The following is a 22,811-nucleotide window of genomic DNA, read 5'->3' on the forward strand; positions in this document are numbered from 1 at the left end:
TATATGCCACATATGCATGTGTTTAGGTCAAGAATATAGTTTCAGTAAACAGTTTTGTCCATTGTGTGGGTTCCAGGGAATGAACTAAAGCTGTCTTGGCAGTGAGTGCCTTTATCCACTCAGTTACCTTGCCAGCCTATCTTTTTCTTTTAGGCAGTCTTGCTGTGAATTCCTGGATGGTCTGGAACTTGCTGGCTTTGAGTTTGTGATGGTCTTATAGCCACCGCCTCTCAAATACAAAGAAAGCCAGCTTCAATGATTTAGTAATATATTTTTAAAAAAATCTAGGCCAGGCAGGGTGGCGAATGCTCTTTATCCCAGCACTTGGGAGGCAGTGTCAGATGGATCTTTGAGTTTGAGTTCAGCCTGGTCTACAAAGCTACATAGAGAAACCTGTCTCCAAAAAAAACCACACACACACACACACACAAAACCAAACTTAAGTTTTGAGGTAATTATAAACTTAAAGGAACTGGCAAAAGTAAACCAGATATGGTGGTGCATGCATTTAATCCTAGCCCCTGGAAGTGCAGATAGGGAGATCATTAGATTTGAGGTTAGCTTAGATTACATAGTGAAGATTCTGTCTCGGAAAAACCAAGGACTAGGCATGAAGCTCAGCAATAGAATGCTGGGTGTCAGGCTAATATTCAGAGGCCCTAGTACTTCAAAAGTGACAAAAAGAGCTGTCTCTTTACCCAATGACCACTAAGCATCCCCATACAGATAGGTAACTAACTACAAGACCCAAACTAGGCCTTTTACGTGGATTCGTTCTTCAGAGTATGTTCAGACCACACTCACCTTTATTGTGTACCTAGTTCTAAGAATTTATTTTTGGATTTTTTTTTTTTTTTTTTTTTTTTTTTTTGAGACAGGGTTTCTCTGTATTGTTTTGGAACCTGTCCTGGAACTAGCTCTGTAGACCAGGCTGGCCTTGAACTCACAGAGATCCTCCTGCCTCTGCTCCCCAAGTGCTGGAATTAAAGGTGTGAGCCACCGACGCCCAGCCATTGGCTCCTTTTTTTAAACATTGCGGGAGGGAGCTGGGAGAAGTGTATGTGTGTGTGTCGTAGCACATGTGTGCAAGTATGAGGGCAACTTGCAGGAGCCAGTTCTTGAAATCATGTAGGTTCTGCCGATCAGACTTTGGCTGGGTGGCAAGCATCTTTACTTGCTAAGGTATCTTGCCAGGCCTTGTTTTATTTCTTTGAGAAAGGACCTTATGTGGCCCTGGCTGACTTTATTGGCTGATCCCTTCTGCTTAGTTGCTTGAGTGTGTACCACCAGCAACTCATTTGAGGTATATGGAGTGCTCTGTCAGGCACCAGATGCATCTTCTACAGTCCCCACTGAATTTGTGTAGTGTCTAGTGACACTTGACCAGCTTTTTAAAAGTCTGTATCATAGATCAGTCATATTGTCTGTATGCTAGTCGTTTCATCTCCACCATTAGTTTTATTGCTTCCATTAAAAGCAAAGCCATGTGAAATCAGGTTAGTAATATTACTTAGGCCGTTTGTGAGAGATGTAGTCCTTGCAATAAGCTCAGATTCTCATGTCTGTGGTTTTGATTTCTAATCAGTATCTCTTCTGAAGGTCTATGACACTAGTAATTCATAATTTCACAAGACAAAGATTTGGGCTGTATAACACCCAAGGGTCTTGTTTTGTTACTCAGCTCTACCAAAAGGAAGAGGAAAAAGTGAAAACACATTTTATAAGGACATACTGAGACAGTTTTGTTTGTTTTTGTAACTGGTAGCCATGCAGCCTTGCATTTTCTTCCTAGCTCAAAGAGGCTCTGTGGCAACAAACTTAAATGACAAAGTCCTGTATGCTATGTAAGACTGTTGGGGTAATCCTAAAGAAGTCTAGTAGACAGGGCTGAGGATGTAGTTTCTTGATAGCGCATATGATAGGCATGTGCAAGCCATTGGGTTCAAGCACTGTAGGAAAAAAAACAGTAAATGAAGAACTTTATATATATAGTGATATATCTTGAAAGCAGAAAATTATGTCAGAATCTGGGAGGAGGAATGGTATATATAGAGGAATGCCAGAAGCCTTACCTTAGAAATATAACAGAATTGTAGGAAGTTTATGTCTGTATAGAGTAAAATAATATTTGTATTGACTTCTTCCTGAGCCTTGCAGTTACAGGAGTACTTGCTAACTGTGGCTTCAGCGCTCTCTAGAGCTCTGCTGATGGTTTTCCACATTGGCTGCAAAACCTAGGATGTCTAGCATGCCAGGCAGTACTCTACCATTAAGCTCTTATCTGTCCCTGTCACCTGATTTTTTATATTTATTTATTTATTTATTTTTGAGGAAAGACTTTATTTATGGTTCAGTGGGTAAAGGTGCTTACTGCCAAGTCTGATATTCTGAGTTCAATTCTTAAGTCTCATGTGGAAAGAGGGAAAGAAAACAAAGTTGAAATGGTTCTCTGACCTCAACCCACAATAAATGTAAAAAACAAAGCTCCTTCCTCCTCCCTCCCTCCCTCTCTCCCTTCCTTCCTTCCTTTTCTTTTTCTTTTTTTCTTTCTTTTTCTTTTTCTTTTTTTTTTTTTGAAACAATATCCAGATAACTCTTGACTATATTGGAACTCACTGTGTAGACTAAGCTTGCCTTGAACTCACAGTCTGCTTCTACCTTAGGAGACTTTAGATGTAAATACAAAAGATTTGGAGTGGACTTCATTGTACACATTAAAATGCTTGAGTAATAGCCAGGAGTGGTTTACTTGTTTAATCATTGAAAGACGTGCTCAAAGAAGATACAGGTGTTACTCAAGGTTCCTTTTTTTTTTTTTTTTTTTTTTTTTTGAGGAAAACTGGGGAGGTATTTTGTAGAATATCTTACATATTTGCTTGTCCCTTCCTTATCCTATTTCAGACATGGGTTTTAGGGAGAAGATCAAGGGTTCTATCATATGGTGTATGCTGTCAGTATGGCCTATCTCTGTTGATGCTTGACCGTGACCAAAGCTGGCTGAGTTTTCTGTACTATAAAGTTCCTCTTCCCCTCCTTTCTGTTCTCTTTAGAAGGCTGTAAACAGTACAGCCTGAAGGGGTGAGGGTTGTCTTTGAGGGTGGATTCTGTTTGTCAGTGGAGTCTATGCTAACTGTTCCATATTTGAGTATTTGGGTCATCTTAGATTTTTAGATACTTAAATATTTTGCATATATAATCCAAAATACTAATTTTGTTGCTCAAACTATTCATCTTTGACCCTTGAGCTTGATCAGTAAACTCTTCCTCTGATGCCCTTCTGTGATTGTTTCATTGATCACTTCCTCTCTGGCACTAGGTATTTGGGTTTTTCTCTTTCCCTCTCCTCCCCCTCCCCCTCCTCCCTCTCCTGATTTTTAAATGGTCTGTCTCACTTAGCTTCCTGAGAGCCAGGGTTATAAGCATATGCCATTGTATCTAGCTTGCAGGCTTGACTTGCATATTATCCAGTTCTCTTATAATCAACTATTTTGAGGAGTGTTCTTTCCTTTTACTGGAGAATATTGGAAACTAAGAACTTGTATTTGGTCTGTTCTGTTGATGGTTATAGTAATATAGAGTCCTTCATTTCTGTGGGCCTTCTGAGTTGAAAGCAGGAAGTGTGTATGCATTGCAACTGGTGTGTATATGCAAATACATGCAAACTTGTTTATTTTGTATTTTTTAAGATTTTATGTACATTAATGTTTTGCCATGGGTGCAGGATCCCCTGGAACTGGAGTTACAGACAGTTGGTAAGGGGTGCTGGGAATTGAACCTAGGCCTTCCTGAAGAGCACTCAGTGTTGAGCTGTATCTCTAGCTCCATGCAAACATTTTGCATTGAGCTTAAACATTCATACAAATGTCTCTAATTCTGTTTGCATTGCCATATGGATTCTTCCAGCCTCTATTTGCTTATCTGCAAATTTTTATTTCAACAGAGAAAAAGTGGTTCCCATCTACCATCTACTTAATTGTTCAGGTACTATTGACATGCCTTGCAATATCAGAATCATTGACCCATCAGCCATGGGAAGCAGCTCTCTGGACTAGCTAGTATGATACTTTGTTTTATTATTTTTGTTGTTTGTCAGACAGAGTTTCTCTGTGTAATAGCCCTAACTGCCCTGGTACTCACTTTGTAGATCAGGCTGGCCTCGAACTCACTGAGATCCTCCTGCCTCTGTCTCTTGAGTGCTGGGATTAAAGGCATATGCCATCACCACCCAGCATCTTAACTGTTTTTAAATATACAGTTGAGTAGCACTGAGCATATATACACCATTATAACATGGGTCTTCAGAAACCTTTTCAGACTCATGTTAAACTCTCCTTTGCTTCTTCCTTCATCACTTGTCATAATTCTATTTCTCTACCTGCTTATTTGGACACTCAAGACACCTTATGTAGGCTAGAGAGATGGATAGCTCAGTAGTTAAAAGCACTTATTATTCTAGGACCCAGGTTTGACTCCTAGCACCCATGAAATTATTTTTGTTGCTACTTCATAACTGTAATTTTGCTGTTAAAAATTGTATTATAAATCTTCAATATGTAGGATCTCTGATTGCTACCCCTCTGAAAATAGTCCTTGCTCCACCCCCCCCCTCCCCGGGAGGAGTCACAACTCACAGGTGAGAACTGCTGCCTTAATATAATTGGCATCATGCAGTATCTGTCCTTTTGTAACAGGTCTGTTTTAGCTGTTGTGATATTAATGAACATGGATGTGCAGACACCTCTGTAGACCTCTTTTAGTTGTTTTGGTTGTGCCACCAGAAGTGAAGTTGCTAGATTTGTTAATGGTAGTTGATAATCCATAGCACTTGTACCATCTTACAAGCCTGCTCATAGTACAAAAGGTTTCTGGCTTCTGTCAACATTTAATAATGTGTGTTGTAGCTGGATTATATTTTTAGTGAAAGCGTCATAATTTTTTTTAAAAAATTGTATCTGTGTTCTCATAAAAGTAACATGAGTTTTAGCAGAAATTATGGGTTTATGTTGCTTTGAGAACTTGGGAAGAAATATAGCCTTCAAGAAAGAAAGCCAGTGGGTAAAAGTAATGGTGTAGCCAGAGTGAAAGGTGAGCAATAGCCACTCTGTGTAAGTCACCAAGGAAAAAAAAGTTACAGGAAAACACTTGGCACTTGTGAACATTTTGATGTTAATTATTTTGTTTGAGATAGGATCTCACTGCATAGCTTTTACTAGCCTAGACTTACACCACACTGGCCTAGAATTCACAGAGATCTGTCTGCTTCTTCCCATTTGCTGGCTAATACTGCAAATATTTTAATAAGGTATATGCTACCATGCCTGCTGTTTTCTTTCTTTCTTAGCAGTTGTGGTTTATTGAAAAGGAGTTCAACATATTTTAACATGGGTTTAATAGATGAGTGGGGTAGAGTAAGAATCAACCAAAACTGGGCATGAACTTCTCAAAATTTTTGCATTTTAGTTTATTTATTTATTTATTTTGGTATGTTGAGAATAGAAGGGGGAATGGATAGTGAACGTGTGTATGAGGGAAGTAGAAAATTTCTGAGAGAAATATCTGATTGCTAGTCAGAGGATGTACAGGTATCTGCAGATACAGACTTCCATGACAGGGTTTTGGGGTAAAGAATTTCATCTGAGAGTAGGGTGGCTTTTTCAGAGACAGTAATTGAAGCCATGGAGAGACAGGATGTCATTAAGTATTGTTATTGGTAACAGAGAGGGAAAGGTAAGGGTTGACTTGGTGACCACGTGGGAAAGAAAAAATTGTACCCTGTCAAAGACATATTTATGCTCGTAGTAGGTCAGCCACTTGTTTCTCCAATCTGTTTCTAGCTTACTTTGCTCTTAATAGCTCACTTAGCTTTTATGTTAATAGAACTGTGATCCTTAAAAAGAGGGCAACCTACCTAATACCCATGACAGCCTAGTTTAATACAGAGACCTAAGTGCTTAGAAGAGGAGAGATTGAAGGAAGTAACTTGTACTCTGCTTAATGCTTTTGTTCTGGAAGCTTAGAACACTAATTTCAAAATGTGTCTACACTTAAGAACTGAACAGCAGCAGCAAATGCTAATAGTAAGTCTTTAAATGTGAATCGAACTATTGCTTCTGTCATTGCATTTTAATGTTTTAATCAGAAGATACTGTAATTTAGATGTGAAAGATTTTGGACATTGTGAAACAGATCAGGAGTTAAGGAGAGATGGCTTGTGGGTAAAGGTCTTGCCTGCAAGCCTGATAACTAAGTTAGATCCCTAGACTCAGGTGGTAGAAGGAAAGACTCCTGAAAGTTGTTTTTTGACAGCTCTCAGGAAGAAGGTGCATAGTAAATAAGTGTGTGTAATGAAAACTTATTAATTGAACGCCCTTGGTCTATGTATTGTTTGACAGTGTGTATGAGAGAAAGAGACAGGGTTTTGTGTGGTTCGGGCTGACCTTGAATTTAGGGTTTTCCTGCCATAGCCATCCGAATGCTAGTGTAAGTATGTACCAGAACACCTAGATTATATTGGTATCTAACTAGATATCCTTGAGTGTTGGTTTTAATTAACTGGTTTTAGGGAAACCCTTTCATCTCCTAGGGCTCAACACCCTCCACCTCCAACCCCCCCCCCCTTTTTTTTTTTTCCAAGACAGGGTTTCTCTGTGTAACAGTTGTCCTGGAATTTACTTTGTAGAACATGATGTCCTCACATTCTGCCTCTCAACTGCTGAAATTAAAGGTGTGCACCACCACACCCAGCTCATTTTTCCTTTTGTGTGGATTGAAGTACAGTATTTCTTTTAGTTCTTTGATTTTAAATAAGGAGCAGGCAGAGGTTTTATGGGATTTAAAATGGGACATAGCACATCTTACATTCTACTCTTTTTGCAGGTAGATCATGGAAGGGAAGTGGTTACTGTGTTTGCTGCTGGTCCTTGGAACTATAGCTGTTCAGGCTCATGATGGACATGATGATGACATGATTGATATTGAAGATGATCTTGATGATGTTATTGAAGAGGTAGAAGATTCGAAATCGAAATCAGATTCCAGTACTCCTCCATCTCCAAAGGTTTGAAGTTGATACTATTTTTCCTTTTGGCTTTTCAAGACCTGGTAGACCAGGTTGGCCTCTGCCTCCTGACTGTTTTATCTCTTGGTTTAAAAATCAAAAAATATGAAGTCACAGTCTAGGAATATATATTTCAGTGATAGAGTGCTTGCCTAGCATATGTAAGGCTCCAAATTAGATCCTCACGAAGTCCCCTTCCAATGTTTTCAAAAGCAAAGCAAAGCCTTCTAGCAGCCTTTGGTTACATGTGGATTGAATTCAGGGACAGCTATGACAACTGAAATCAAACCAAGAGAGTAAATTCTAAGGAATGTTAGTTAATGCCACTCTACTCCCAATAACAGAGTCTTTGTACCTGGGCTTCTGATTCCTTCTGAAGGGCTGAGGTTATAAGCTTGTGTCACAGCTTGGCTAACATTTTATGTTTTTAGTTTGTGTTTCAAGACAGGGTTTTTCTTCATAGCCTTGGCTGTCCTGGAACTTGCTCTGTAGACCAGGCTGGCCTCCAACTCCTGAGTGCTAGTCATGCACCACCACTGCCCCACTTAAAATTTTACTTCTTAATTATACTTTTATATTAACACAGGTTACCTACAAAGCTCCAGTTCCAACAGGGGACGTTTATTTTGCTGACTCCTTTGACAGAGGGTCTCTATCGGGGTAAGTATTTCCTGAAGATAAAAGTTGAAAGGTGAATATCTTATAAAAGAATAGCGGGACAGTTCTGACTCCTTTTTAAGCAGTATTGGGGTTGAACTTGGTGTCATATATGGAAGGCAAGTGCCCTGCTGAGAGCTACAGCCTTAAAAAATGGCCCCTTATGAATCTTGCTGAAGAGAGGGAGGAAGGATTGTAGGAGCCAGAGGAGTCAAGGACATTACCAGAAAAGCCATAGAATCAAGTTACCTGGACTCATAGGGACTTAACAGACTTAACTAACAGACAGGGAGGGTGTATGGGAGGGTATATGTGACAGTTGTATGGCTTGATCTTCTTGTGGGACTCCTCTAACAGTGGAGCCAGGGTTATCTCTAACCTGTTTGCTGGCTTTTGGGACTCTACTCCTCATACTGGGTTGCCTTGCCCAGCCTTAAAACAAGAGGAAGTCCTTAGTCTTATTGCAGCTTTGATATACCATGTTTTGTTCATATCCATAGGAGGCCTGCCCTTTTCTGAGTGGAAAGGGAGGAGTGGGTGGAAGGAGAGGAGATGGGGAAACTGGTCAGGATTTAATTTTTTTGTTATTTTTGTTTTTTGTTTTTCAAGATAGGGTTTACTCTGTGTAGCCCTGGAACTCACAAAAATCTGCCTGCCTCTGCCTTCTGAGTTCTGGGATTAAAGTTGTGATGTAAAATTTAAAATGAATAAATAAAAAATAGGCCCCTGGGATATTGTTTTAACAGGCATTCCCAGTGATACATCTCCAGTGTTGTACGTAAAAGTTGTCTTGGGACTTTGCCTCTTGTTGCTTTCATTCCTCTCTCCACCCTATATTTCATTCTTTTGGGAATTTTTTGTTCTCTTGAACCTTGTTCTGTAGGCTAGATGGATGAAAGAGATGCTGCTTGAAGCAGCATTTACATCACTTGAATTTAACTGTGGGGTTTGTCTTAATTACAGGTGGATTTTATCTAAAGCCAAAAAAGATGACACTGATGATGAAATTGCCAAATATGATGGTGAGAATACATTCTCGACACAATATGATACCAAAATGGCATCTTTTTTAATTTTGGAGAATACGTGCAAATAATGTGTTAATCATAAACTTGCCCACCTGTCCCTTGACTCCTTCCAGATCTGGAAAGCCTACTGATTTCAACCTGTGCTGCCCACATGCTCATACTGGGGTTTATTCTCTAGGTTGTGACCTTAAGACTAGTTCAGAGATGTTTGGGACTAGAGTGATGATTCAGCAGCCAGGAGCATGTGTTGCTTTTCCAGACCCAAGTTTGGTTCCCAGCACTCAAACTCTAGAGATGAGACACCCTCTTCTAGCCTCCATGGATATTTACATACACAAACAGAAATGAAAACAATATCTTGTACAATTACATTGTTTCCCCTCTTTTCTTTCCTCCCTCCAATCCTTCCTGTGCACCCCACTGCTCCCTTTCAAATTCATGACCACTATTTTTTTTAATTATACATTCCCCCCCTAAATATATAAATACAACCTTCCCACATTGCATAGAAGGTTGTTTGCATGTATATGATTTCAGGAATGACCACCTGGTAACCAGTTTGGGGGCTCTTTCTAGGGAAGACTGTTTCTAAAATTCTCAGCATGTAGTTCTTTGTTTAAGGTTGAGGCCCCATGAGATTCCCTCTTTTGAATTAGCATGTCTGTTGGTGTCCTCCTGGTTCAGGTTGTTGAGATTTTGTGCAACAGGGTCTCACTATCCTTGGCTTGCCTTGAACCTTGAACCTCAAATTCATAGGTTTACCTCTGCCTCACAAGTGTATCGATTAAAGGCTTGTGCCATCATGCACAGCTGAGATTTTTTTTGTGTTTTGATTTTTTTCCATCTTCTTTATCCATTCTTTAGTCGAGGGGCATCTAGGTTGTTTCCAGGTTCTTGCTATTACAAATAATGATGCTACGAACATAATTGAACACATGTCTTTTTTTGCACGGATGTGGATCATTTGGGTATATGCCTAAGAGGAAAATTGCCAGGTCCTATGGTAGACTGATTCTCATTTTCTTGAGGAACCGCCATACTTTTTTTTTTTTTTTGAGATAGGATTTCTCTGTGTGCCCTTGGTGTCCTGGAACTTGCCCTGTAGACCAGGCTAGCCTAAAACTTGAGATCTTTCTGCCTCCCAAGTACTGGGAGTACTTGGTTTGTGCCACCTTACCTGCTGAAAAAATAGTTTAAAAATGAAGTATTTTCAGATTTTTTTCCTTAGGCATTATACCATCTTTGTATATGGCTTTATAAGTGATACAAATAGACCTACTTAATAACCATGGTAGAAATGGAAGATTCTTTTTAGGTATAATGAATAGACTACAATTATTTCCAAAACATGCCCTACCATTTGACAGATATACATGCACTCCACAGTAATTCAGCTTACAGGTAAATAAACATTGATACTATGATACTTAGACAACCTGGAATTTAGTTTATTACCATTTAAAAGACCTTAAATGGTATGGATAACAGTGGAGAGCCTTTTTGTATTGTCTTGTAGGAAAGTGGGAGGTAGATGAAATGAAGGACACAAAGCTGCCAGGTGATAAAGGACTTGTACTGATGTCTCGGGCCAAGCATCATGCCATCTCTGCTAAACTGAACAAGCCCTTCCTGTTTGATACCAAGCCTCTTATTGTTCAGTAAGTTCCGTGCCTTCTTGATAGTTTTCTAGAAAAGGTAATCTCAATTGATTATATGAAACTTAACATACACTGAAAAATCCAGGAGATGTTTACAGTTGGAAATTTGTGTGAATTAGAACATGTTGTGTGGTTTGTTTTATTTTTTATTTATTTTGGTTTTTTTGAAACAGGGTTTCTCTGTAACAGCCCTAGCTGTCTTAAAACTCGTTCTGTAGACCAGGGGCCTTTAACTCACAGAGATTTGCCTGCCTCTGTCTCCCAAGTGCTGGGGTTAAAGGCATGCACCTATTTTTAACTGCTTAGAAAGTTACTTAAAAATAGTCTGGTTGTTTACCCTATTGATAGCAAACAAATGTCTGGATTTTGCATTAATGATTAATTTTGCTTGTAGCTTGAGTGGCTACGTGAGAGCAGTATAGGATGGGATACAGCCTGTGATGAAACGTGACCAATCAGTTAGGAAATATAATTATTCAAAATGCCATGGGCTCTTATCTGTCTTGTCTATTTATTTATTATTTATTCTTTCTGAAACTAGGTATGAGGTTAACTTTCAGAATGGAATAGAATGTGGGGGTGCCTATGTGAAGCTGCTTTCCAAGACCTCAGAACTCAACTTGGTAGGTACTCTGTCTATGTAAAATTTGTTTCAAGGATCTTAGAGCTTGGAGTATAGCTTGGTGATAGAACACATGCCTGCCATTCACAGGGCCCTGGCTTCAATCTCCATCGTTTAAGAAAAAGTTTGCAAGACCTATGAAAATAAAGGCTAATCTGCTGTAGAACCACGGGTTTTGCCTTGAATGGTGGCTGTTGGAGCTTAACTGTATTTTTATCTCTGATTTCTTAATGGGAATTTTAAATTTTGTTTGCGTGTTTGTTTGTTTGTTTTATAACACAGGATCTCACTGTGTATTCCTGGCAGGCCTGGAACTTGCTGTGTAGACAAGGGAGGCCTTGAACTCCCAGAGATCCACCTGCCTCTTCCTCACAAGTGTGGGGATTAAAGGCATGTGTTGGCAATTTTCTGTTTTCTTAAGTTTATTTCTCATTTCTGAAAGAAGTTTATATGCATGTGACTTTTTTATTAATTATTTTAATATATCTGGTGATTGCTAGTTATTTTTAATTGGTATTTGAATAAGTTCTATAAAACCATGAGGTTCTCTTTAAAACTAATAGGTTAATTTGTATTGAGGTTGGGTCTTCTTCCTCTCCTCCCCTTCTGTTGTTGTCATCAGCCTAGCCACCTCTCCAGCCCTGGAGGTTTGTTTTGTTTTGTTTTTTATTTATTTTTCTGGGCATTGGTGTTTTGCCCTCATTTGTGTCTGTATGAAGGTGTCAGATCACTTGAGCTGGATTACAAACAGTTGTGTGCTGCTATGTAGGTGCTGACTGAACCTGAGTCCTCTGGAAGAGAAACAAGTACTCTGAGCCATCTCTTTAGCACCTTGTATGGAGTTTTATGAGGAACTATTAATATATTTTTCAAAGTTTGCTTTTGGAATTCTTTGACTAGAGTTACTTAAGGCACTCCATTTTTGTCTCTTAAGGATCAATTCCACGACAAGACTCCCTATACTATTATGTTTGGTCCAGATAAGTGTGGAGAAGACTACAAACTGCACTTCATCTTTCGCCATAAAAACCCCAAGACAGGTGTATATGAGGAAAAGCATGCTAAGAGGCCAGATGCAGATCTGAAGACCTATTTTACTGACAAGAAAACTCATCTTTACACATTAGGTAAGAAAAACCAGCTGTTTTGGGTTATAAGACATTGCATAGTTACCATCTGGTTAATGTTAAGTTTGCAGACTTAAAAGATTCTTATACTTACAAGTAAAAGCCTTTTCTTCATAAAGAATCTTTGGAAAACACCCTATGTATTACCTTCCAATGAAAGGGGATAACAGCTCCCACCTCACCAGGAAACAACTGATATGGGCTCAAAGAACAATTTGATGGAGAGGAGAAAACGTATGATAACTGAGAGGGCCTCGATGCCATGTTTGTAAAATAATAATTTCCATGATCACAGGTTTATTGCAGAAAGAAAACATGTGCTAATACCGGGAATATGAAAGGCTGTGCTAAGGGTCTAGGCCAGTGTGCTGAGAAGGAAAAAAGTGAGGTCAGTTTTAGAGAGACCCTTGCAGGGGTGCTAGCCAGAGTATGGGAAATTTTCAGTTACAATTGAAATTGCACTAGGACTACTAGAAACGTCAGAACTTCCTAGATTGTTAAAAAATAATGAAATACTATTTTTTCAATATTTAATACCCATAGGTGAGCTTTTTAATATATAGTGTGTTGCCTTTAAGTTGTAGAGCAGATTGTCTTCTGTTCCTTTATTTAGCAGTAAGAGTTTTAATTTGTTCACTACATCAACCAATTAATGATGTTTTCATAATCTGAGAAGAAAAGCCTTTTTTGTTTTTAGAGACAGTTTCCTTGTGTATCCCTAGCTGTCCTGAAATTCAGAAATCCTTCTGCCTCTGCCTCCCAAGTACTTGGATTAAATACTTGTGCCACCCACCCAGCATTCTGAGAAATTTTTAAAAGAAAACTTTTTGCAGGTAGTGTACTTCAAAAGTACCATAGGGCAGGGCATGTGGTATAGACAGAAAACTATAAGCCATATCTGACTGCTGGCCAGTGCATAAATATGTGTTAAACTGTTAAATTAGTTTAAACAGACTTTTGGTGTTTTTCTGTGTTTATATAAGTGAAGACTTACTGTTTTATGTGTGTGGGTGTTATGCCTGCATATATGTCCACCACTTGCATATCTGGTGCTGGCATTCCAGAAGCGTGTATTGATCCCCTAAAGCTGGAATTAAAGACATCAGGGAAGAGCATGTACTGCTGTTAACCACTGAGCCATGTCTCCAGACCCTGTCAGTGTTTTGTGTGGAGATCAGAGGTTATTGGGATCTAACTCAGAGCATTGGGATTGTGTGGCAAGCCTTTTTTATGCTATTACACCATTTCATCAACTCATTCATTCATTGTGGTTGTTTTGAGACAAAGTCTCACTGTTTAGTTCTGTCTGTCTGGGAACTCATTATGTAGACCAGCTTGGCCTCAAAACTCACAGAGATCCACCTGTCTCTGCCTCCTGAGTGCTGGGATTAAAGGTGTGTGCTATTACACCTGCCCTTTTTTTGTTGCTCAGACTGGCCTTAAACTCCCTGTGTATATGAGAATGGCTGATGACTGTTTCTATCACCTAGGTGCTAAGATCACAGTATGCCACCATGCCCATCAGCAAGTTTTTATTACTGTTCTTGAGACAGGGTCTTGCCACATGACCTATTCTAGCCTCAAACCTCAATTGCCTAGCAAGTGCTGGTATTAGAGGAATGCATTATCACATCTGGCCTGGTAGCATAAATTTTAACTTTTTTTTCTTTAAATATGTGTATGGCTGCTTTTTTTGCCTGTGTGTATATGTGCATCCTGTGCATGCAGTGCCCTCAGAGGCCATAAGAGGGTGTTGGCTCTCCTGGAACTGAAGATAGAATGGTTGTGAGCTGCCATCTGGATGTCAGGACCTGAACCTGGGTCCTTTGGAAGAACAACCAGTGTTGTTGAACACTGAGCAATCTCCCCAGTCCCTTATTTTTAATTATTATATATGTGTTTTTTTTTTTTAAGATTTATTTTTATTATGTATATAGAGACTGCAGGCCAGAAGAGGGCACCAGAACGCATTGCAGATAGTTGTGGGCCACCATGTGGTTGCTGGGAATTGAACTCAGGACCTCTGGAAGAGCAGTCACTGCTCTTAACCCCTAAGCCATCTCTCCAGCCCTATTATATATGTGTTATGGGTGTTTTTTTTTTGTTTGTTTGTCTTGTTATGTCTATATATGATATGGTGCTTGGTGCCCATAGAAGCCAGAAAATGTTGTTATACCTTTTGCTACTGAAGTTGTGAGAAGATAGGTAGATGTTGGGGGTGTGAACCCTGGAAGAGCAGTCAGTGGACCAGGGTTCACTGCTTTTAATCACTGAACTATTAATCTAGCTTCTTTAACTATTTTAATAATTAAATAATAATAATAATATTACATAGTTTAATAATAACTTTAATAGCTCTTGTCTATTGTGTACAAGACCCTAGGGTGATCTCCAGGTTGGAGAAGAAATACCTTGTTAAAATTTATCATTTATTTATAATTTCTAGGCTAGGATCCCAAGTGAATGGCATTGGGGCCCCCAACTCTTAAGTACTAGGCCTTCTGACCCTAGTACCTTGAGCTCTTTGTTCATGACGACTCACTGGTTCTTTCTCTAGAAGGCATGATATGTTGGTTTGGATTGATGGGAATTTTGGAATGAATGGTTAAGTCAATAATTTTAATTGCATTTAACATCTTTTCAGTCTTGAATCCAGACAATAGTTTTGAAATATTAGTTGACCAGACTGTTGTGAACAGTGGAAATCTGCTAAATGACATGACTCCTGCTGTAAACCCTTCCCGTGAAATTGAGGACCCAGAAGACCAGAAGCCTGAGGATTGGGATGAAAGACCCAAAATACCAGATCCCGATGCTTCCAAACCAGATGATTGGTAATCTTGGGGATCCATCATTGAGTATTAGCAAATATTTTGTGTATTCCACATAGCTTAAACACCAAAATGTTGATTGAATGAGATCTGATTGTTTAAATAATCTGTGATATACTCTAGACATATTGGCACATGCCTATAATCCGAGCATTCAAGAGGTTAAAGCAGAAAGATTGTGTGAAGCCAGTGTGGGCTACATGAATAAGACCTTGGGTCCCAATTACAAGAAAAGGAGGGCTTATCTAGTCTGTTTTACAGGAGAAAAGTACCAATTACTGTGGAAAAGAACCCAATTGTGATCATATAAATTATTCCTCTCCAATTTATAAACTGTAGGATGCTAAAACTGTTGTGGTTTATTTGTGCTGACAGAGTTGGCTTGTGAGACTCTCTTGTTGCAGCCATACTAGTGCTTCTTTACTACTGGTGTTTAATGAGTTACAGTGCTAGGGCCTCCAGCATACTAAATATGTGCTGTGTTGCCAAGAAATTGTCTTCTTGATCCTTGGCTGCTATTTTCATTTGAGTTTCTTGTTCTAGACAATAGGCCTACATAAATGACTTACAAATATTTTCTAGGATGAATCAATTCAGTTTTCTAAGAGACTACATTGACTGACTCTCTGGCCAGTGTTGTCATAGCTGGTGTTTTCTGTTTAAGGGATGAAGATGCCCCTGCTAAGATTCCAGATGAAGAGGCCACAAAACCTGAAGGCTGGTTAGATGATGAGCCTGAGTATATCCCAGACCCCGATGCTGACAAGCCAGAGGATTGGTGAGAGTTCGAGTTTGCTTTTAGAGTTACCTGTTCTTTTATTTTTAAATTAAAAGCAGTATATCTCTGGGCATGGTGATGCAAACCCTTGATCACAGCACTTGGGAGGCAGAGGCGGGTAGATCTCACTTGAGATTTGAGGCCTGCCTGGCCTATGAAGTGAATGACAGGATAGACAGGGTTGGCTGTTATACAGAGAAGCCTGTTGCTGCCTTGTAAAAAACCAAAGTAAGTAAGTAAATAAAAGCAGTGAGTGTGCGCATGTGTGCGCACACACACACCAAAAAACAAAAAACCCAGGCATGTTTGTGCACTCCTTTAATCTTAGCACTCAAAGGCAGGCAGAGGCCTCTGAGTTCGAGGCCAGCCTAGTCTACAAAAAAAATTCCTGGACAGCTAGGGCTATCTCAAAAAAAAAAAAAAAAGCAGTAAGTATAGCCAAATGCCCAAGTTTAAGTGGAGAGCTCTACAAAGTACTAAATTTCATTATGTAAAAACAACATTGATCTTTTATGAAAGATCATTGCTATTAGGAATGAGAATTGAGATACTGTTTTGTATTGCGTTGCTGATACAGCTTCATCAGCATCTTAAGAGCATAGGACTGGCTATTTGCTTATAACTTGGTTATACCTACCTCCACAGGGATGAGGATATGGATGGAGAATGGGAGGCTCCTCAGATTGCCAACCCTAAATGTGAGTCAGCCCCTGGTTGTGGTGTCTGGCAGCGACCTATGATTGACAACCCCAATTATAAAGGGAAATGGAAGCCTCCCATGATTGACAATCCTAACTACCAGGTTTGTGCCTCCTGATGGTTTAGTTGTTTTCATTGATCTGTTTTTATTTGGATAGAAGTTTGGTCAATAGTGAAGCCAGCAGGTTTGATGACTGTATTCAAGCTTTTGAATCAAGAAGAGAAAGTAAAGTTCAGACATTTGAATAGTAGGCTAAATATAAAACCTAAACCCAGGAGAGAAAAGTGTTCATAATTGATATGTGACCTTTGTTTAAAAATAGGATTAGAAGCCGGGCATTGGTGGCACATGCGTTTAGTTCCAGCACTTGGGGGAGACAGGCAGGAGGGAGGATCTCTGAGTCCAAGGCCAGCCTGGTCTACAGAGCTAGTTCCATGAGAGGCTCTAAAGCAATACAGAGAAACACTGTCTCAAAAAAAACAAAACAAAGAGTAGAACTTATATACCCTGTTGTCAAGTATCAGGGGAGCTTTGGCCACAGGAGCCTAAGGGGTTAGATTGGTCATATGTGAACTGTGATGGGAGTTGGATCTTGCCATGTCAAGTCGATTCATTGCTTGGTCCCATTAGTCTTCATCTGCCAAAAGACAGGTGTACATGAAGTGGTTGAAATTCTAACACTTGGTTATAAGCATGAGGACCAGTAATTGAAGGTCAACTTCAGCTAGAATCAGGAGTAGTTTAAGTCTATCCTAGGCTATATGAAACCTTGTTTAACAAAACCAAACCAAATTGACATTTGACAATTATTCTGTTGGCAGCCACTTAGTGGATTGTTTTGTTGAGGATTAATATTGAGACTGAATCCAGCTTCTCATGCATGTTAGGCTAGCACTTTACCTCTGACCCACATCCGTAGCCCATCACTGTTTGAGAGTCATTGTGGCTAAAACCATCATTACATATGTATTAGGATGTTTATAATCAGTGCTTTTTTAGTTAAGCTTTAGAGCTAAATTACAGGTGAAGACTGTACATTTTATTTTAAATCACCACTGGGAAATGTCTGTAGTGACTACATTCCATCAACACTTGATAAGGGCAGAGTGGCCTGCACAGAGCTAGGTGTTGGTTCAGAACAAGATCCTGGAGATTGGAAATTGAATTAGGTGAAATCCAGAAATCAGAGTATAAAAACATCATTAGCATTTATTCTGTTATTAGTTTAAATTTGACAAAATTAATGCTTATCTCTTGATCATACAAAATGAGTATTACAGGTTTTCTTTTTTATTATTATCTGAAATGATATTTTGCAACTTCTTTTCCTACTCCCCCACCCCCAAAACTAGGGAGTCTGGAAACCAAGGAAAATACCAAATCCAGATTTCTTTGAAGACCTAGAACCTTTTAAGATGACTCCTTTCAGTGCTATTGGTTTGGAACTCTGGTCAATGACTTCCGACATTTTTTTTGACAACTTTATCATTAGCGGTGACCGAAGAGTAGTTGACGATTGGGCCAATGATGGGTGGGGCCTGAAGAAAGCTGCTGATGGGGCTGCTGAGGTTAGTGATTGTTCATTACTGTGCATTTATGCCTGCTTTTGGGAGTGGGGGAATGATTGCTTTGTGTAAAGCAGCTTTTTAGTGTTTAGACCTGATTCTAGTAGTCTCATATTCTGGCTTTGGAGTCCTATATGAATGTGCATGGTGTGTGTGCTTACCGTTTAAGTATGTTTTAATGCACTAAAAATGCTGAATCTTAGTTTACCCCTGGTATATAATTTTCAAATGACTAATGATGTAGCTGAGCTCTGGGACCAGAGAGCTGAGATGAAGACATTACATTCTTCATCTCTATTTCCTGAATAAGGGCTTTTTTTGTGGTTATTCCAAGCTACCTTTTGCTGCACTTATGAAGGTGAGACCTCATAATAGTAAGAGTAGGAAAATTGGTGCTCTTTTCCTATTTTTCTTATGTGTATCTTAGTTTGACTCCTTTTTTGAAAAATAAGGAACCTAAGTTGCACCATGTCTTGAGTAATCATGGAACAGTCCATCTGTCATGTATTGGTGGCAGAAGCCATTTCTCTGAATTGTTTTGTTTTTCAGCCAGGTGTAGTGGGGCAGATGCTGGAAGCAGCTGAAGAGCGTCCGTGGCTCTGGGTTGTCTACATTCTGACTGTAGCTTTGCCAGTGTTCCTTGTGATCCTCTTCTGCTGCTCTGGAAAGGTAGGAAATGTCTCTTTAGAGCTGCTTTTAGAAAGAGCTCTGTTGATGTTAATTAAAAATAACTAATAATGTATTGACTGAGATTTTCTTTAGTATTAGTTTGAAATACTTGGTCATAGTTTGCGTTGACTTTTTTGTTTTTTGAGACAGGCTTTCTCTGTGGCTTTGGAGGCTGTCCTGGAACTAGCTCTTATAGACCAGGATGATCTTAAACTCACAGAGACCCACCTTAAACAGCAGTAGAAAAGTAAAATAGAAACCTTTATTTAGAAGTAATGCCAACACTTGAGTGCGACAAACACAGCATTCAGTTTGAAGTAGCATCCCACTAATGGAGTGAGCATTTTGTTCTGCACAATCAGGACATGTGGACAAACCTGGGAGAGGGTGCAGGGATACTGGGCAGTTCTGGCAACTACCTCCTTGCCCAGGTCCCCCCTCATGGATTGCATTGACTTAAAACTTTAGTCATGGTTTCTCAGTGGCCCATTGTGCCTAGATGATGACAGGATTTAGAGTTCCTTATTTGTTATTCCACTCTATTTCTCATCTTAATATTTGGTGGGAGCCTTTTAGAGAAAAAGTTAGATATAAGATTAACTGTCTGGGCACAAGTCAGTTTTTCTCCTGATGTTATTTTATTCTTAAGTTTGTAATTTGATCTTTAACTCATCTATTTCTCCCTATTTCTCTAAAAACAATACTTTTCAAAACTAGGCATGTAGGTGTTACAGCCTCAGTGTTTTTCTTATTCAGACCTTGTTGCATTCTGTTTCCTAACTTAGGGTTTGATTTGTATATATGGCACTTTGTCAGATTCAAGGGTCTGTTTCCAGCCTTACCCTTACCACTGTTTGGAGTATCTGTATCTGAGTCAGCTTGACAAACTAGGCCTGTACTCCTGTTTTACTGTTTTATTCTATTTTGGTTCTTCTCTTGCTTCCCTCTCACTTTCCCTCCCAGAAATTTATAAAAAAAAAAAAAAAGGTGAGGATTATATCTTTTACATGTCTGCATATCTGCCCAGTACCCTGTATACAACCTTGGATATATTTTGCCCACACTCCTTCAGGAGTTGAGGGGTAATTGTGGTAACCTAAATGTGGTTCTTTCCCTTGGTAATACTTCAGAAACAGTCCAATGCTATGGAGTACAAGAAGACGGATGCTCCCCAGCCAGATGTGAAGGAAGAAGAGGGGAAGGAAGAAGAGAAAAACAAGGGGGATGAGGAGGAAGAAGGAGAAGAGAAGCTTGGTCAGTGTCCTAAATCCTAATCAACAAAACAGGCTACAGGAAAGATTGTTTTTAAAGGATGCTCTAATCGTTGTCAAAGTCAGATGTGAAATTCTGTTCAATTGTTTTATGTTTTAGAAGAGAAACAGAAAAGTGATGCTGAAGAAGATGGTGGCACTGGCAGTCAAGATGAGGAAGATAGAAAACCTACAGCAGAGGTAAAGGGTTAATACCTTTAGCCATCTGAATTGAAGTGTACTTATTAAGTGGGTTTTTAAAACTGTCCCTTCACTGTCCCTTCAAAAGGTATTTCTTGCATACCACTGCATTTTAAACTTTTTAAGATAAGTTTCATATAGCCCACACTGACATTGGACACTTTGGTAAATAATAATATTGAACTTCTGATCTTCTTGCCTGGTATCACAGGTACATGCTCTGCTGTATTATATGTGGTGCTGTAGATGCTTTTAAGAGCGCCTAGGTTCACTTGTCAGCACTCAGATGGTGACTCTTAACTGTCTAACTCTAGTCCCAGGGAATCCGATGCCCCCTTCTGGCTTCAGGGTGCACAGATACACATGCAGGCAAACACTTATACAATAAATAAATAAATAACCTTTTCCAAATTAATGAGTATGTTGATAGGTTTGAGGACATGCTTTTGTAAAATAAAGACTAAAACTGAATACTGATGATCCCACTACCTATAACAGTATACTTTTCCTCTTATTTTTCCCCAGTTGAGTTATTTAGTTTAAATTGTTACAGAAATTTGGCAGAATTTTGTTTTTAAATATGCTAACTATATGGTGCATTTCTCTTTTCATCTAATAGGAGGATGAAATTTTGAACAGATCACCAAGAAACAGAAAGCCACGAAGAGAGTGAAATAATCTTAAGAACTTGATCTGTGATTTCCTCTCCCTCCCCTTCCCTTGCAAGTGTGGTCCTAGGAGAGGGCCTGGTATACCTTAGGTGGGAACTCAGAAAACCTCAAGACGTCACCATCTACAGGTTCCAGTGAATACTAGTCTGTAATTTTAAACATCTAGCAGTAAATAATTGCAGTTGTAATGTAAAGGACCCTGTTTCTGTAGAAAAGAACATTTAACATAATGGTTGTGAAATGTAACATGAAACAACTAACTTGTGTTTTTGTTTTGATGTTTTAAAAATCTATGGGTTCCCCTCCCCCCCCCCTTTTTTTTTCCTTTTTAGGTAGAGTTTTTTTGCCAGTTTAAAATCTTGGCTTAATTTAATATATTAATCTGTTCATGCAGAAATAACACCAACATTAGGAATGCTAGGGAGAATGAATTGCAGTTTTTATAAAATTTTTTTAAGTTTGGTATTAAAACATTCATGTGTCTCTGTCCCTGAAAGTGTAATCACGTTGAGTGCAGTCATTTGTGGTTATAATCTTGTTTTGTGTGCTTCCTTGCTTAATTCCTCCTAAGGACATAGGAGAGGAATTGGTTGGAAGCCCAAATTTATATCAAAGTTCCCTTTGAGTTGTATTGACTAGACCCACAATGAACTAAAAGGAGACTTTTCAGTTGGTGTTGGTCAGATCATAAAGTGCATTGTTCTGTTGCCCTTAGGACTGCTCCATTCACAGACAGCTTTGCAGAGGAGAGGAGCTGGCTTAATGCAGCAGTTCACACTGTACTTTCCACATAGGAGGCCAGACTGCTCACATCATTGGGAGCATGCGGCTTTTTAAGGAATGCTGGTGGTGCCTATGTAGACAACTTCATCACTTGTCCCACTGTGTTGATACTGTGCTCATGGATCTCCTCAGTCCCCAGCTTTCTCTGCTATGCATTTTTCTTCACAGCGCAGCTTGCAGTCCGTTGCTGAAAATTATAAGCTCTGCATAGTGTTAGCTTTACTGTGATTACATCTGTTTCTTATTTTAAGTAGGCCCATACTTTTCCAGGGTCCAACTACAGGATAGATTACAGACTTGATTAGTGTCTATTTCTTTTACTCTCTGTAGACTTTAGAAAGTCTAATGCAGAGGTGGGCCAATTCAGAATTGACTGTAATTGAACATAGACTAAAAGTGTTTATGGGAGGATTGACACATAGCATGAGTTATTTGACTTTTGTAGGATATTTAAAATCTTCATTTGCAGTTCATGTAACAGTTGTGTCTTAAAATTCACATAATAAAGCAGTCCTGTTCAAAATTTTTTTTTTTTATTGTGGCTTGAAGAATTTTTTAAATGAATTTAGAGTTGGTTTGTTTTATTTTTGATGTGAAATGCAGATGGGTGCTAGAAGAGCCTCTTTCGCATCACTATAGTGTAATAATACCATTATTACACCACACTGAAATGTATTCAGAAACAGATGTTTCAACTTCATTCTTTCTCTAGAGGTGTTCCAATTGTACCGATGATACTGTTCCTTGCACTGAATATATATAAACACTCCATAGTGTTTATATTGGGGAGATACTGGGAGAGAAATATATTTGTAAAGGATGAAGGCTGTGTTATTTGTTGTCTTTTTAAACACTGGTTCATTTCTTTTGAGGGTGGAATTGATTTTCTTGCTGTTCAGTGCTTTATCGCCATCTGTTTGTGGTCACAGTGAACATGGCTATGTAGCGGATGTTCCCAAATTGTAGAGTGAAATAAACAGTTACTAGCAAGAAATGAATTCATGTCTGCAGGTTTCTCCATGATGCAAACATAGGGATGATTGCGTTTTGTTTTTAATCTGTTTGTCTGTTTAATCATTCCACATTGACATGCTTCATGCCTGCTTCATTTCACCCAGGCTGCAAAATGACAGATTTATTTATATCATTGGTGGTGGTCATTTTCTTTCTGGGTCCCTCTTCCTCCGCCAAGGTTTCATTGACATGTTAATGAA

At 39.1% G+C, this 22,811-nt stretch overlaps 1 protein-coding gene across 3 annotated transcripts in view; it reads left to right on the forward strand.

The window, feature by feature from the left end:
- Canx (calnexin) overlaps positions 1-22,120 on the forward strand; it is a 1,018,992-nt gene extending 996,872 nt beyond the window's left edge. For 2 of the 3 annotated variants that reach the window (XM_051180780.1, XM_051180778.1), the window contains exons 2-15: positions 6,877-7,057; positions 7,644-7,717; positions 8,678-8,736; positions 10,259-10,400; positions 10,942-11,023; positions 11,957-12,149; positions 14,794-14,983; positions 15,645-15,758; positions 16,404-16,560; positions 17,811-18,026; positions 18,573-18,692; positions 19,823-19,946; positions 20,064-20,143; positions 20,763-22,120. In XM_051180780.1, coding sequence (XP_051036737.1) covers positions 6,884-7,057; positions 7,644-7,717; positions 8,678-8,736; positions 10,259-10,400; positions 10,942-11,023; positions 11,957-12,149; positions 14,794-14,983; positions 15,645-15,758; positions 16,404-16,560; positions 17,811-18,026; positions 18,573-18,692; positions 19,823-19,946; positions 20,064-20,143; positions 20,763-20,816 — 1,779 coding nt within the window. In that variant the 5' untranslated portion in view covers positions 6,877-6,883 and the 3' untranslated portion in view covers positions 20,817-22,120. The remainder of the gene's footprint in view (positions 1-6,876; positions 7,058-7,643; positions 7,718-8,677; positions 8,737-10,258; positions 10,401-10,941; positions 11,024-11,956; positions 12,150-14,793; positions 14,984-15,644; positions 15,759-16,403; positions 16,561-17,810; positions 18,027-18,572; positions 18,693-19,822; positions 19,947-20,063; positions 20,144-20,762) is intronic. The other variant, XM_051180779.1, reaches the window with a different exon arrangement.
- Positions 22,121-22,811: the final 691 nt, after the last annotated feature.

The sequence above is a fragment of the Phodopus roborovskii genome, unplaced genomic scaffold, assembly GCF_943737965.1.
Source record: "Phodopus roborovskii unplaced genomic scaffold, PHOROB, whole genome shotgun sequence".
In the NCBI taxonomy this organism is placed as follows: Eukaryota; Metazoa; Chordata; class Mammalia; order Rodentia; family Cricetidae; genus Phodopus; species Phodopus roborovskii.